The sequence below is a fragment of the Lepidothrix coronata genome, unplaced genomic scaffold (assembly GCF_001604755.1).
Source record: "Lepidothrix coronata isolate B3197 unplaced genomic scaffold, Lepidothrix_coronata-1.0 Scaffold10, whole genome shotgun sequence".
NCBI classification, from domain to species: Eukaryota; Metazoa; Chordata; class Aves; order Passeriformes; family Pipridae; genus Lepidothrix; species Lepidothrix coronata.
Genome location: NW_016690190.1, coordinates 3482119 through 3498103, shown reverse-complemented (window position 1 = coordinate 3498103; position 15985 = coordinate 3482119). Strand labels below are relative to the sequence as shown.

The 15985-nt window shown below is 39.8% G+C and overlaps 1 protein-coding gene across 2 annotated transcripts in view; it reads left to right on the top strand.

Moving 5' to 3' along the window:
• Positions 1 to 15985, top strand: part of BRAF (B-Raf proto-oncogene, serine/threonine kinase) — a 76528-nt gene that overhangs the window by 28516 nt on the left and 32027 nt on the right. For both annotated transcript variants that reach the window (XM_017804724.1, XM_017804725.1), the window contains exons 4-6: positions 13105 to 13208; positions 13939 to 14041; positions 15292 to 15440. In XM_017804724.1, the coding sequence (XP_017660213.1) occupies positions 13105 to 13208; positions 13939 to 14041; positions 15292 to 15440 (356 nt within the window). The remainder of the gene's footprint in view (positions 1 to 13104; positions 13209 to 13938; positions 14042 to 15291; positions 15441 to 15985) is intronic.

Sequence of the window (15985 nt, the reverse complement as noted above, 5' to 3'; positions counted from 1 at the left end):
CAGAAAAGGAGGAGAGAGGCTACTGGTGTAGTCAAGGTTCCTTTCATCTCAAATGTGATATGTCTGTAGGTACATGTGCAAAAAGGAACAGACAGATGCCTGCAGATGTGGGGAGGTATGATCTTACTTGTGGGATCACTGGCTGGAAGCTCAAGTTGACAGGATTCAGCTTCATATGCTGTATAGCAAGGTCCAGGTCAACTCCAGTTCTGCTGGGACTTGGTTTTGGTTGAAATTGTTATTCTAAATAAGCAGTTGGACATATATCACAGAATCACAGAATATGCTGTTGGGAGGGACCCACAAGGATCATCCAGTCCAACCCTTAGCCCTGCAGAGGGTCGTCCCCAAGAGTCACACCGTGTACCAGGAGTATCATCCAAACACTTCTTGAACTCTGTCAGGCTTGGTGTTGTGACCACTTCCCTGGGGAACCTGTTCCTGTGCCCAACCACCCTTGGGGAAAGAACATTTTCCTAATATCCAACCTAAACCTCCCCTAATACAACTTCAGGCCATTCCCTCAGGTCCTGTCACTGGTTACCACAGAGAAGAGATCAGTGCCTGCCCCTCCTCTTCCCCTCACAAGGAAGGTGTAGACTGCCATGAGGTGAGGTCTGGTCAGCAGATACTGCAAATTAATGGTTTGGCTTTGGTTCAAGGAGAGAGCTGACTTCTTTTTACTTCAGTTTTACATACTTCTTGGATCTAGTTGTGTTATTAAGTTGAACTTTTTTTTTTTTAATACACTAGTAAATTATCTCTGTTTTAGAGCTGGGAAATGGTGCTTATAGGAACTCTGAGTGTTGGAGTTGTTGGCCTTGGAGCTGAAGTTCATTTCTCTGAAATTTGAAACAGCGCTCATGTTATTGAGAAAGTCAAGAATTTCTTGTAAGGTGACTCTTAATGTAACTACTTTGTTTTCAATATTTATTGATCCTATGTGTAGTCTGTTGAAAATTAAGGAAATGCCAGAAGCAAACACAATTCAGAAGCAATTGCAGCAGCTCACTGTATCCTTGGGTGCATCAGGCTCAGCATCGCTAGCTGGTCGAGAGAGGTGATTCTCCCCCTCTACTCAGTGCAGCCTCACCTCTAGTGCTATGTGCATTTTTGGGTGGCACAATATAAGATTCCGTGATTTCCAGTGCAGTTTTAATGGCCAACAGTCAGATGATGGGTTACCAGCCTAAAAAAGCACCCAGCATTTTTCAGTGAACACTGAGATTACGTGCTGTAGCAGACTTCCTTCATTCTCTCAATGGATAGAGGAGTGTTGCACATGTCTTAGTCTTCCTTCATAACCTCTGGCTTCAAAAGCAGACCTGTTTTGTCTCACTTGTGCCCATTGACTGAGCCATTTGCTGTGATGGTAGTTTAGGGTGTTCAGATACACAAAGTAGCTTGTGAGAGGTTGAAGCAGGAAGGAGATTCTTTGTGAAAATATATGGTACCTGCCATCAGAATCTTTTCCAAGTCCCCATTCCATGTGGCTGTGAAATAAGGATAACGGGTTTGACAATCAAAACTGTACCCAGGAAAGGAGATACTGTTGAAGTTGCAGAGTTGCAGCAATCTTCTCCCCACCCCGACTTCAGCTGCTTTCAATTAATATCCACTCCTGAAAGAAAACCTTGTTAATATCCCAATAATATTTTCAGTTTTTACTTCCAATCACAGCTTCGCTTCAGCAGGAGAGAAATGTTGTCAGATCCTAAGGACTCTATGTTTATTTTTGTCTGGAAATGCCATGACAGTTCTTAAACTGACTTAAAGTCACTGGAATTGAGTTGGTAATGGAGAGCCAACCTCATTATTTATCTTTGATCATACTCTGAAGCAGTCCAAAGTACTACAACAGCCTTCTGCTATTTGTTTAGGGCTGTTAAAAATGCAGGAAATGGGGGGGAGTTGCTTACATATCTTACATTTTTGACTAGCAACTGCCTTGTTACTTGAGAGTTGTCTACATGTTTTGTTTATTAGTAGTATTGTTTGCATGTAGGATCAAGCAAATACATCTGTTGGAGTTGACTCCAATTAGAAGCACAGTTTGGGGAAGCTGATGGAGTAAAGAGAAATGAGACCATGTTGTTCAGTGTAAGTGATTTTGGTGAAGAGGCAGTGTAGCTGATGGGAAGTTTCTTCACGTGTGTCATAAGGCAGAGCACTGGACAAACCTCTTCCTAATGTAGGAAAGCCTGGCCAGTATGTGCTAGAGCCTACAGATGATGATCAATTAGCAGTTTGAAGTCAGCATTTTGATTCAGCTGGCTACAGGGCAGAGTTCAAATGTAACTTTTTTGAAAGCAAAACCAGATAACTGTCCTGGTTAGCTGGAGGATTCAAGGCATGAGTAGTGTCAGAAGATTTTTTTTTTTTCCTTGTAGCTGGCCTGGAAAGGGATAAAGAGAAGTTTTTCTCTGAACAACCTCCTAGAAGAAGCAACAGATTGTTTGCTCTTCTCTGGGGGGGGGAGGTTTTTCCCCCTATAATGCAGAGAGATGTATATGTGTACTTCATCCTTTGTCAGCTGACCCAAGCCACTGAGAAGTTACATGTCCTTTGGAGAAGCATTCCACACAGATGTGACCAGGAAAAGTCGATGCAGCTGGGTTTGTTCTGTTTTGTTCTAGACCAGAGAGAAGGGTGTTGAAATAATGAAAGATGATAAAAGTCTACCTAAGATGAAAAGTTGTTTCGCAGAACAAATTGATGAAGCTTATCCAAATTGTGGCAGAATTTAGGGAGATAATAGTTCAAAACTTCTTTGGGCTAGGAATATAAGTGGCTGTGGTGTGGAAAGTAACAAATCTGCTAATTGAGAAAGAGCTTTTGGGTGTGGAAGGAAAGTAAGAACTCTGATCTCCAGCTGGCTGCTGGAAGTCTGAGAGGTTATTAGATACTGAGATTTGGTGGAAGGGAGGTAGTCTTGAATGGAAGTAGATGACAGTGTGGTGTCATAAAAGCATGTTACATTATTTGCTGATGAGACTTTTGAGAGACTGCGTGGAGAATGTAGGAGACAGAATGCAGTGAAAAAATTTTTAAAATGAAATGAAGGAGTTCCAGGCAGTGAGCATAAAAAGCTTTCTATGAGTATGAAGATTACAGGAATATGGTATTTGCATCTAGGACGGGATTTAAGCATTTTATGGGATTGCTTCTAGTTGTATGATTTTTTTTTTTCTCTTTGAAGTTTTGAGGGGAGTGTTTTTTGAGGACTTGGATAAAGTATCTTTGCATGTCTTTGGGATTGCCAATTCTAAACTAATAGGTTTGAGATAAGGAAAAATCCCCACTCCCAATTGTAAAAACGGTTTCAATTTTTACTCTCTTATATGAAAGTTGACAAAACAGTTAGTATTATTTAGGGATTTCTCCTGTTAGATTGCTTGATCACTGCAAACATTAAAGCATTAGTAAGAATTTTTAGACAGTTTTCCTGTGGCTCATCAGTTCTGGCTGGTCCCTTGCAGGAAAGTGTTTTGAAACCTGGAATGGAATAAACATTTTGTGGACATATCTGGAGTATCTCTTTGTCACAGTGAAAGAGCACAAGAACAGGGCAGGCATGTATGATAGTCTCTCTGTGTTGTCTTCCAAATTTGAGCTCTTTGTCACTCAGGAATTTCATGAGTTTAAGTGTTTTCTATATGGAAAGCCTCTGTTCAGTCTCCATTAAACTTGTGCTATGGCTACTAGGAATTTGTTTCTTGTAGTAAGGCATTCCATGGGCATGGTTGTATGTGGTGTGAGTAATCATATTCTGGTTTGGCCTTTAAATCTGCCACATGCTACTTTATACTGAAGGAAAGAAAAGCTTCTAAAAAAAAGCCACTTAATATAAGGTATAGAAACAAGTAGCTAAAACTGGTCATAACTGCACAGAGGAACAATATTAGCAGATTTCTTATGTTACAGTGAGGTCTGGTAGGAAAGAAGAGAATATGGTAGGGGGGCTTCTAACTCAAGTACTCAGTGAAAAAGATCATATAAGTTGCTTATATTAGCAGCCCTGAATGGTTGGCCAAGAAATCCCTTCTGGCCAAGTACTTAAATTTTGGGAAAAAACAGTCTGAAAGCAAATGAGCAGTCCTGAATAATAGTATGAGTCCTGGAGCGTGGGAAGTTATAGAAAAACGATGTTTAGGTGTAAGAAGTAATGGGCAGTTGAAAGGCCTCAGGTGGGGATGGTTCTTGCTTTTCACTTCTGTGTAGTCTGTTGGTGTCTGCTGCACATTACCAGCTTCCAGAGGAGATGTTTGCTTCGTGCCTTCTGGTGGAGTGGCTGTGAGGGTGGTAAGGAGTCTCCACTGCTCTGCCTGGTGAGTTTATAAGGGATCCTCTCACAGCCCCACTGCCTGTTGTCTGTCAGTGTGAGCAAGGAATGCATTTTGTCATTTTGAATTCTACTTCTGTCCACAGTGGTCTGAGTAGTGACAGTGAATCAAGGGGGAATAACAACAAAGAAAAAATAACAGCAGATGCTGTTCATGCTTTGGGAAAGCCTGGTGGCTTCCAAATACTTCAGCTTCCTGCAGATTCTTGAGGTCTAAAAACTTCCTATGGCAGCTTCTAAACCAAAAGTAATACTTTGGGTAAAAAAGAAGTTTCCCTTTTTTCTGTGTTCAACTATAGAAGATTGTGTGGGTTTTGGTTGTTCTTTGTTTTGCTTTTTTTTTGAAGTTTAAGAGTAATTAGAGGCGATTCATGTAAAAACTGCATAAATTTGGACCAGTAAAGCTTTTCCACTTTGTTATGTGTTGGAATGCTTCACATGTGTTTCATAGTTACATATGTATTGCAAAGTTAATGAAAGTTCTCAAAGTGCAAATATGAGACTGAGGTTTTTTAAAGGGAGAATTTGAACTCTGAAGAGTTAGAGAAACTAAACAGGATTGTGAATGCTGTGTATGGGGTCAGTTCTTATTTCAAGTCTCACTCTTGTCACACCTTGGTTTATTACTACATCTACCTTTTAATTAGGCAAGCAATCATGTGATCTTCTCTGCAGTCATGAAGACTGGAAGAATCAGCTATTTTTATCCTATGTAAATTCTTAGCATAAATTAATTCATCATGCACGCACAACTGAGATCCTTCAAATGTTCTGCTTTTAAATCTGGTACTCAGTGCATTTCTTTTGACTTAAGATTTGCATCTTGCTTTCTGCAGTTTATGCCTGTGAGTTTGTGCCTCAGACTTGCTGAGTAGTAAGCACTGGATTCAAGTAAGCACAGCATTCAAGCTGTCCTACCAGTTTCACCTGTCAAGTATAAGGAAAATTCAGAGAAGGGATGTTCAGGCAGCTGAATGAACTAGTTTCTTGCATTTAATTACAACGTGGTTTGACATGATTTGGTTTTTCTAATCAAAAAATACAAAACCTCCCGTGTTATATCAAACATGCAGCAGAAATTGAGTTTATTTTTAGCCTATGCCAATGGGTGGTTGCTGAATGTATCTGAATGCTTTGGAATTTTATGCATCATGTTTGGTGCTGGTAGCATAAAGTAAATGGTAGTTTACTTTCAAGTAAATTTTACTTTCAAGTAAACTTCACTTGATACTTTTTTTAAATACTTGGATCATCTGGGAGAGCTATTGGCCTACCTATGGAATTGCTGACAGGCAAAATCAAATTAGAGTTAGTTAGTTACCAGTTTTCATTGTGAAGAAATTTAACTTAATGGAAGACCCTCTGTTAGCCTGTCAATAAGCAAGAAAATCTTACTGCATCACAGAAGTTGTACAATGAAATGGACTCTGCAGCTGTGCTGAGCAAGTCCTTCATGTCTAGGGAAGCCTGGAGAGTGTGTCTTTGGGAGGTGTTTAGGGAAGCAAGGTGGGCAGCAGTGCTGCAGCAAACTGTGCTGGGGGCTGACTTGGATGGACTTAACTTTCTTCACCACAGCTCTTGTGGTGGTGTGTTTTAGAGCAGGCACCGAGACAGTCCTGACAGCACAGCAGTGTTTTGGCTGTTGCTGAGCAGGGTGTGCACAGGGTCAAGGCTTTCCCAGTTTCCCACTGCCCCCCAGGCAGTAGGCTGAGGTGGGGACACAGTGGGGACTGCTGAGCCCAACTGACCAAAGGGATCGTTCCATGCCAGGTAACCTCATCCTCTGCAATAAAATGGAGGGGAGTTTTTCTATAGTTGCTGTTGCTCAGGGACTGACTGGGCACCAGTTTGCCAGTGGTGTTTGATTGCTTCTGTATCACTAGAAAAATTTGTTCCTTCATTTATTAAATTGTCTTTTAGCTCAGGAGTTTTTTTTTTACTTTTGTCTTTCCAGTTCTCTTCCCTCGTCTCACTGCAGGGGGGAGCGAGCAAGCAGCTGGGTGGTGCTTAGCTGCCTGCCAGGGATAACTCACCCCAGGCTAAACTCAATATTGGATAAATTCAAAGGCATATGTGTTTAAAAGAGAATAATTTAATCTACTTCAGTTTTATTGACACACTGTCTAAGATTGCAAAGTCAAACAATATTGAAAACTTGCCATTATAAAATTGATGCCTTTTCATCTGGAATGCCTTGTGCAACATTGATCGCTGTTTTTTAAGAGCATTCCTCAAGTAAGGAGTGCTTAGTGACTCCTTAAGAGATGGAAAGTCTGGCTGTAGAAAGTAATGGGTGATAGAAGAAAATATTGTTTGGAGCATGCTTCCTTTACGTCATAATGTGCTGGGCAGGTGCTCAGTGAAATGGAATGCAAGTCACGAATCTGAAAATAATTGTAATAAATGTTTTAATTCCATGTCTAGTAAGTCATACTTAAATTCATGGCTTCATGTGTTGTTTAAGCAAACTAGCCAACCAAGGCTTTAATATTTGTAGAGAATGTATATATTACCTGGACATGAAAGTACCTCTCTGTTTTTAGGATCTGTTGCATCAGTTTAGAGAAGAATGTGAATTTTAGCGCTTCTGCAGTAGTTTCTTGTCCCCACCCTGCCTTTAAAGCATTTGGAGTGTGATCGTCTGAGACAGGAATCTATGCAAGTGTACTCTGGGTCTGACTTACTACAAAGACTTACTTAAACTATTTTGTATCCTAGATTTCTAATGCGTTTGGGTTTTGGTTTGGAGAGCAGCCAACTGACTTTTTTGTCACTTGAACAGAAACCTTCGAGTTCTGGGGTTTGATGCCCATAGAATGGCTACAGATATTTTTCTGTAGATGTGCATTTCTCTCAAGGCTGAAGTCTAAAGCCATCTCTTCCAAACTTTATTGGTAGGTCACTGTCAGTCTTCACAACTTCTGCCGTTGGTGTTCACCGTAACTAAAATTTTAAAATAGTGATTCTGTGCTCTATTGTCACCTTACAAATGATCACTGTTCTTCTGAACAGTTGGGGAGCTGTGCCTCAGAAGTGTGAAAAATGGTAATGTGGAGTCTAATGTTGACTGGGCACAACCAGCTTGATCCGGTGTGGTTTAATGATGGTAAATTCTTGTAAAAATATTTCTGTACGGACATAAATTAGTCCCATTGTGTTCTGCAAGTGAATACAGTTAATTGCATTGGAGGTGCAAATGGGTGTCTTTGCAAGTTAAATGGGATGCATTTGTTGGAATGGGAGCCGCTTTATAAAAGGGGTGAATTCTACTCACTTCCCTTGGAAACAAGATTTAATGCAATGGAATTGCACATCATTTGTCTGACATTCTTAATAGAACGTGTTAGTATTTTCTTAAATGCTGCTTTCTCCTGGCAGTTGGACAGAGCTTCATGCTCTGAAATCCAGAAGAGCTGTGTCTAAAAGCCATGTTCTTTATTTTATAGAGGATGTGATGTTCAGTATTATCCTAATGTTAGTGCTGTACGAAGTGGCTGACTGGACTGCTTAAATGTTTGTCCTTCATATTTAAGATGAGAAATTAAATGTGGATTCATGTTTGGATTTTACAAGAAAACCTGACATGTTGGAAGACCAAACTAGTTATTTGGCAAAAAGATAGCTTAGCCGGTTTTTCTCCCAACACATGGAATTCTGTGAGCATGTAGCTGTCATTTTTAGTCATATAGATATCAGAGGGGGAAAAGTGTGATCTTTCAGCATGTATATGTTGTGGTAAGCAAATAAATACTTTTGAATGATATTTCAAATCCATGCTACTTGGAATATTTCCACTATTGTACCCAGTAGTCTGCTTAATTGTTTAGAATTACTCTGAAGCTCTAAGGTATGTTACACATACCTTACATACACAACACTTGGCTAAAGTGAGCTGGACTATAGTGCAAGGCTGAGGGGAAAAACAGAGCCAGCTAACTGGTTTGAGAAGTATAGTACTAGATACTCACAGCTGACCAACCTCTCCACTTTCAGAGAATACCTTTACATTGATTTTTGAAGTGTTTCTCAGCCTCTTTAGTCTCTTTATTGCTCTAAAATATTGGAAACTGCATTGGTGTAAGGAAGCATATTTAACTTACTGAGACTATGCCAGTTCCTACTCTGATGTTAGAAGAATGATGTAAGAGTTATTTAGGGACATAGCCTTGAATTTCTTACTGAATCAGGAATGACCTGATTTACAGAAATAAGTGATTTATTATGCATTGCTTAAATGCTTTTGTAGCTCCAGTACTAAATATATATCAACAATGTTGTTATGAATACTTACTGTCCTTAGAAACAGTTCACATGAGTAAAAGAAATGAGGAAATTAAGGTCTACAGTTCTGTTTAATCTGTTTAGGTAGTAAGACTGCTTTGAGAATTTTTTGAGTCTGGAATAATTTTCATTTGTTTCCTTTGGACTTAACATTTGCAAAGTTGAGCATGTGTTTTGGTGTCTTCCTGAATCACTACTTGCCCAGTTCAGGAGGCACAAGTAAATTACTTTCTCCAGTATATTAAGCTACACACTGAACACACCTCACAGTCTCTGTTGGCAGCTTCTCTACTATTCCTTAGTATTGTATAGCCCACAGTATTTCATAGTCTTCACTTTTGAAAGTTTCTGAATCAACTTTCAAGTTGCTATAAACCTTTTCTGATCTACAAATCTTAGGTGTATAAGTATCCTAAAAAGAAAGCCCTTAGCGATCACAATTTGGAAGTACGTCCCCTAGTTCAGTAACGTGAGTTTTTTGGGTGATAATTGTTGTGAAATGTATTTAGAGTCTCTTAGTTATAAAACAGATAAAAAGGGATGACACTAAATGGATTTGAAATAAAATTAAGCACTCTGTGTTTCAATAAAATGCAAACTTTGTTCAGTTTACTGGACTGCAGTCATAAGAGTGCGTATTTTGGAGCAGATAAGAAACATTCTCGTGGGGAACTGATTTTGTCAAAAAGTGCTGATGTGATTCAGTTCAAATGCTCTGTGGGAAACTCTGTGGGAATCCTGACAGAAGTCTTGATGGCATCGATAACCCCGCCGTGGTGCCTGCCTGCCGTGCCGGAGGTGCCGGCTCCTGGCAGGCAGCCGGGGCTCCCTGGGTGGGGCACTGCAGGGCTCCGGCTCTCTGAGCTCTCTGTGGGGCTGCACACCCTCCCTCTGGCTGGGGGTGAGCAAGAGGCTGTTCCGAAATTCCTGCTTCAGAGTCTGGTAGCTGGGAAAAAAATTGGGTTGTTTGGTTTTTCTTTTCTTAATTCTGAGTTGCTCTCCAAATCACTTTCTTGGAGCGGGGTTTTTCTTTAACTTTGCCATAGTTTGGGGGTAAAAAGGGGATGGGGCAGGAAGAAGTTTCAGAGGGAGTGCTTTGTAGGGTGGTATTTCTGCTTTACAGCAGGTGCTGATAGGGACTGAAGGAGGGGGCTGAAGGGCTACATGCACAGATGGTGATAGACCATGCTGTACCAGTCTGGAAAAATGATTAATCAATACCACAAGGATTTATTCTAGCACTAAGTTCTTTTAATTTAGCCTTATGTTTCTCTGCTCAGGAGTTCTGTAGGAGAATTTTCTAAATGTGATGCTGATTCAGGATCGTGGTGATTTTTGAAAGTAATCAAAACAATTCTCTGGTTTTTAGCTGGATCTTGTCGCAAATGGCAGCGAAGAGAACAAATGTTCTACCCATGTCTCTAATTGGAAGTTGCAGAAATATGGCTTGGATTTTAATGAAGGGGACTTGGGGAAGTAATACTGAGAAATAGCAAATGATGAGTGAGCAAGATGTGTAATGCACATTTTTCATAATCCTATTGCACTTACATTGCTGTAGGCAACCTTCATTCTGATACTTCCCAAGTTTTGAGGGTTTGCATTTCTGACTTTATTGATCTCTTAAAAGAAACCCTGTAACTTCATAGATCTTGATTTTTGGCAAAATGAAAAAGAAAAAAAATTAGAAATCACCTGAAATGGCATTATTTACACCAGTGTGATTCATTAACAGCATTGGAACTTTTAGGTTCCTGATGCAGATCTTTGCTTCATGAGTTACTGGAGGATGTTGTCATCATTTATGGAGCGCTGGAGGAAGAAAATGTCTTCCAGTGAGCCCAAGACTCCTTATCGCTTGTTTAATGTTAGTCACCTTCCCTCTGCTTGGCTTTTCCTCCTTGTCTTGTTCCATTCCCTCACCTAGGTCAAGATTTTACGAACCTGGTTTCTTTTTATACTTACTGCCTTGGAGTTTTCTGCCTAAGCTAGAACCTCTTCCCAATCTGTGCTGGGTTGTAAGGCTTTTTCTAGGCACTTCCTTCCCTCTGATGCTCCTTATCCAAAACAAGCCACCTTTTCTCCTAATCACAGCATGAAAGCTTCCTGTTCAGGATGTGCTTCCAATATTTCTCCAACTGTTGGCAACCAGTTCTCTCCTACAAGGTAGTTAATCACATCTTTGTTTCCTGTCCTCTGCCTCATTTAGCTCTTCAGACCGTCTAACAATCATAATCTAGACTCGCCATTCATATAAAAGAGTATGAGTCACTCCCTCAATCCTTGGAGGAAGGAGAGGACATCCCTGGGCACTGGTAGGTCCCAGATCTCACTGTCCAGCAGCATCTCCAGTCCAAGTTCCCCCCTTAGGACTGGGGGCTGCTCGATTTATAGACAGTGTCCTGGGAGCTCTGAGACTCCCATGTTCTGTGGCCAGGCCGTTGCCACCACCTGGTGGCCTTGGGTGCCTGGCACCTTGAGGGCTGGCAAGGGAGGGAGCAGCCAGCCTGGCACCCAGAAACCTTGAAGTCTGTAGGGAGGGGAAGAAGAAATCTCTTCATTTTGTCTCCTTGGTTGACAGGTCCTTCAGGGGTTGATAATGAGGGGAAAGAGAGCAAACACATGACTCACTCAGTCACAGGGAATGGCTGCTTGCCTCATAAAATGGTGCTGGTTATACTGACCATGTTTCCAGAGGTTGGGAGCAGGGAGTACCAGTCACAGAACGACCCTATGAACAGTTGGTTTTGGTGTGAACAATTACTTTGGAAGAGACCTAAGCAACGGAGGGCTGAGTTTTGCAATGGAATGTTGTTGACCGTATTAATGATAATAGGGGCTCCCAGGCTCCCTTTTAATATCAGTGATGGGTGTTAGTAACGACTAAGGACGTTTTATGCTGCAGGAATGACCTACAAGTGACTGAAAGACGTGATGCTAACTTGTGGGATTCTTAATCTTTAGATTAATAAAAAGATGCATTAAACAGGAATGCAGTGTGTAAACCAAAGTCACTTAAGGCTGAGTATCAAGTTTGTAAAGCAGTGTGCTATAGGATGTTTATTTCAAGGAATTAAGAGAAATTCTATTTTTTAAATGTTTGTGTTGACCAGATGAAATGCACAAATATCCTGTAAGAAGCACTTTCATGTTAATGGGAGGAAGATGGCGAAGCAAAATATTGCTTTATTTTGTCTCTTCTGAAAGAGCATATGTTTGAGTTCTAGAGATGCAATATATAGCATAACCTCAAGTGGTGTTCACGAAGGTACTTTCCACTGTCATCCTTAAGTAGGACATAGAGCCCCTAAATACCCATGGAAAGTTTAAGTGCAAGGAGCGAAAACTAGGCTCTGATCCAAAGCCAGTTGAAGCTGATTAAAGGACTGCATTTGTCTGCCGAGGGCTCTGACTTAAGCCACTAGCAAGCTAGAGTTGAGTTTCAGATGTTCAGATAGGCTTCTTGTGTTTGTTGAGTTTGTGAGTTTTCCTTCTGATCTGTTTTTGAAGTTCTGTTCATGATTATAGGAGATGTCCCAGTATGTACAGCACCTGAAGTCTTACATATTTTCACTGTTGAGTTCTAGAAATAGTAAATAGATAATATTCAACACCTTAACTACACTTAACCACTGAATATGTATTGGGTTTTTTTTTATGGCTTGACACTGTATAGGTATATACCCAGATTGTATACAATTGTATGCCTACACCACAGGTGTACCTAGGGATGATGTACTAACTCATATAAGATATGCCTACAGCTAGAATAGAGGCAAGGAAAATATCTTTACTTTACATAGTTTGCAGTTCTTTGTTTGGCTACTTTTAGTGTGCTCCTCCGTTCTTCCCATCCTGTTAGATATCTAAACTTTTCAAACAGTGAAACAGAAGAGAGGAATATGTTTTTCATATAAGAAGTATTGTAGAGTTGCAAATATAGGTTAAAGTGAGAGGTAATGGTCTGCCTGACTCGGATGACTGTTTTGTTTTACTTGTTTGCATGCTTATCTTCTGTTTTAGAAATAGAAAATAAAATATTTACATTTTATAGTAATGTTTTTTTGACTGCGGTCCAAGTTAGTTCCTTCACTTAATTTCACTTGGCATGTTTCCCCACTGAAGTTCAGGCCAGGCTGTAAAATTGTAGCTGTATGTAGTTACTAGCTGTGCGTGTGCTGGGTCTCCAGTTTCTTCCAGTTGAGAAAAGTTGGAAAGTCACTTCTAGAGTTGAATGAAGATTTCATTCCAAATGTTAGTAGAAGTGTAGAGCTTGTTCTCTCTTCTATCTGAGCTCTGTTTCACGTATACTATTCACCAAAGTTTTCCCCACTACAAAAAAGGTTTTGAAAAACTCTGACCTACCATTCTGTAACGTATCATGAGTGGGTTTTAGCACTTGAGGGTCAAAATGTTTGCATCAGTTTAGGGAGATAAATTGGAAATTGTTTTAATTCATTTCTTTCCTATTTGACCTCTAGGTTCCAGCAAGATGTGGAGTGACGGTCCGAGACAGCCTAAAGAAAGCACTGATGATGAGAGGTCTTATTCCAGAATGCTGTGCTGTTTACAGAATACAAGATGGGTATGGTTTGTATGGGATGGCCTTTTGTTCTTAGAATCTTACTGGAGCTACCCAGTATGGTCAGTTCTATCCAGCATTGTGGAAGTTGTTTTTCAAAGTTGAAAACTGTATGATACTTTTCACTAGAACAATTTGTACTTCAAAGACATGTTGAAAAGAATGGCAAACTCATAGAAAAAGGCTCAGGCATGATATTGAGTAAATATGGGCTTATAGACTGCTGGCAAAACAGTCATTAATCAAACTCATGCTAGCCAAGCAAGTATTAAATAGGTTGTGTTAACTTCTTGGTTTTATTTCACTTGGTTATGATGCATTCTTAACTAAAAACAAGAATTCCCTTGGGGGAAAAAAAAGAGTTTTCAGCCCTAAAAGGTTTGTAGATGATTTTACTGCACACAACCAGCCATGTCTGTGGAACTCTTAAGCAACAGGTGCTTTCACAAACACTTTATTTGATCAGAAAGGCATCCATCACCTTGGAGCCAAGGAATTGGCTACTACTGGAGCTGACTGGAAAAAAGTGCATTTCCTTCATGCAATTTGTCCAGAGAGGGTGTGCTTTATTTGCTGTGTGCTGAGCTTCATGTCTTGCCTTTAAAGTTTCCGGCATTTGGAGCCTGAGTAGCAAACCCCCACAGTGCAACATTTTAGCTGATCTCGCAACTTCGGCAAGAGACGTGCAAGGGCTTGTGCTCCGATGCTAATGAGAGGCTTATTTGCACTTTAGAGAGAAGAAGCCAATTGGCTGGGACACAGACATTTCCTGGCTCACGGGAGAGGAGCTGCATGTGGAAGTCTTGGAGAATGTGCCACTCACGACACACAATTTCGTATGTTCGTTTTGTGAGACATTGAGTAGGGTTACATTAACTTTGTACTTTCAAATTCAGATCAGCAACTTGGAATATTTTCTATCTGTGGCATGTGGTGGGAGTTGCAAAAAAGGTTTTTAATCACAGTAGCTTAAGTGAATTAGATAAAATTGTATTTGAAGTAAGTGATGTTAGAGTACTTGATCACCCTTAAAACTCTTAAGGTTTGGATGGAATACACCCTCTAAAATCTATAAATGTAGGGGGTTTAAGTCAGCACTGCATTGCAGAGCTGTAATAACAATCTACTATTTTAGTATTGCTGTATCTATAAAATGTATTCTGGGCCTCCCTGCTGGCTCTGCAGCAGCAATTAACTAATGAACTAACTATTCCCAGAGCAGTGCTGACATCATCAATGATGCTAGAGCACAAATATGTTTTGACCTGATAAGGCACCAAGTAAATGGAAGCTGCTAAACAAAATCCATCTAAATGGTACCAGCTACATACAAAATCCTGGAAATAATGTTTGTCACATTGGGAAGAAACACCTTCTGTTTCAATTAAAAAAATACCAAAATTTTATCTACAAACTGCTTAAAATATTTTACTCAATCTAGTTTGGCTATGGCTAGTTAGATAAAATGTAGTAGGCTTAACATTTTTTTAGTATCCTTCTGAAATTTGGATCATTACAGGTAGTAATAGAACTAGAATGTGTTTTTATGCCAAGTATTGCTAAAATAGAAAATTAACTAAATCATTTCTCCTCCCTGTAATTTGGGGATCATACATGATCACCCTTTTGTGATTCTAAATGTTTGAGTTTCAGTAATCAAAATTACAACTATATGTGTAACCATACATTGAAGCCTTATATATAAACCATATGTGTATTTCCAGTCCTGTGAGTGTTGGATAGAAATGTTATTTGGCCCCTGGAAAAATTAGAAGATAATACTTCAGCAGCTTTTGGTTTTATAGGTTGTATCCAGTTAAATTCTGAATGTTTGTCCCTAGCACGATAATAGTGACGTTTTGCTTCAGATTTGCTGCTATCTTTCTTATCGCTAATGAAGTGAAGCATTAATTCTAATAAACACTCGAAAGAAAACTTTAATGCATGAATACTGTTTCAAAAAAGAGACAATCTTTTATGCAAATCTGTCTGATACATAAAACTGTAGGGGGGAGACAAAAGCAGATAGCCTGTCTCAGGTTTACAGAAGGACTCTGTGTAATTGTGACTGTGTCTTACAACGTAGGTACGAAAAACATTCTTCACGTTAGCGTTCTGCGACTTCTGTCGAAAGCTGCTTTTCCAGGGGTTCCGGTGCCAGACGTGTGGCTACAAATTTCACCAGCGCTGTAGTACAGAAGTGCCACTGATGTGTGTTAATTATGACCAACTTGAGTAAGTAATCACAATTGGTTTTCAAGTTGAGCCTTCTAATAAGTGTACGGCTGTCAGTGGTTTCTTACATTAAATCTGGAATTGAGGAAGTCAGAGAAAGTGCCTGAAAAAAAAAAATATAGGGGTTCCACTGTTCTTGTGAAATTGCTTAATTCATATTCTTTCTGTGCTAGCTCAGACAACCAGTTCATATTTCTTTGCTGGACTATGAAATGCTTTCTTTGAAGCATGAGTAGGGTTGCTGAGCACTTGACTATATCAGACAGACTTCTCATTGTTCACAGTTGTTGTTATTAATCAAAACTGGTTCTTTATTATGTGATGGCTAGGGCCTCTGTTTAAATTTTCAGCTCTGTGTTTATTCTCTTCAACCAGTTGAATATAGTGAAATTGCAGTTGGTTTTACAGAGATTGAAAACTAATCTGTTAGCAAGATAAATGCCTAGGTAAGAAACATAAAACAAAATGTCCTAAACAGTCGTGTTCTTGAATCAAGTTACTGATCTATTTGTGTAAGTCTTTGATATAGGTTAAGGATCTGCTGT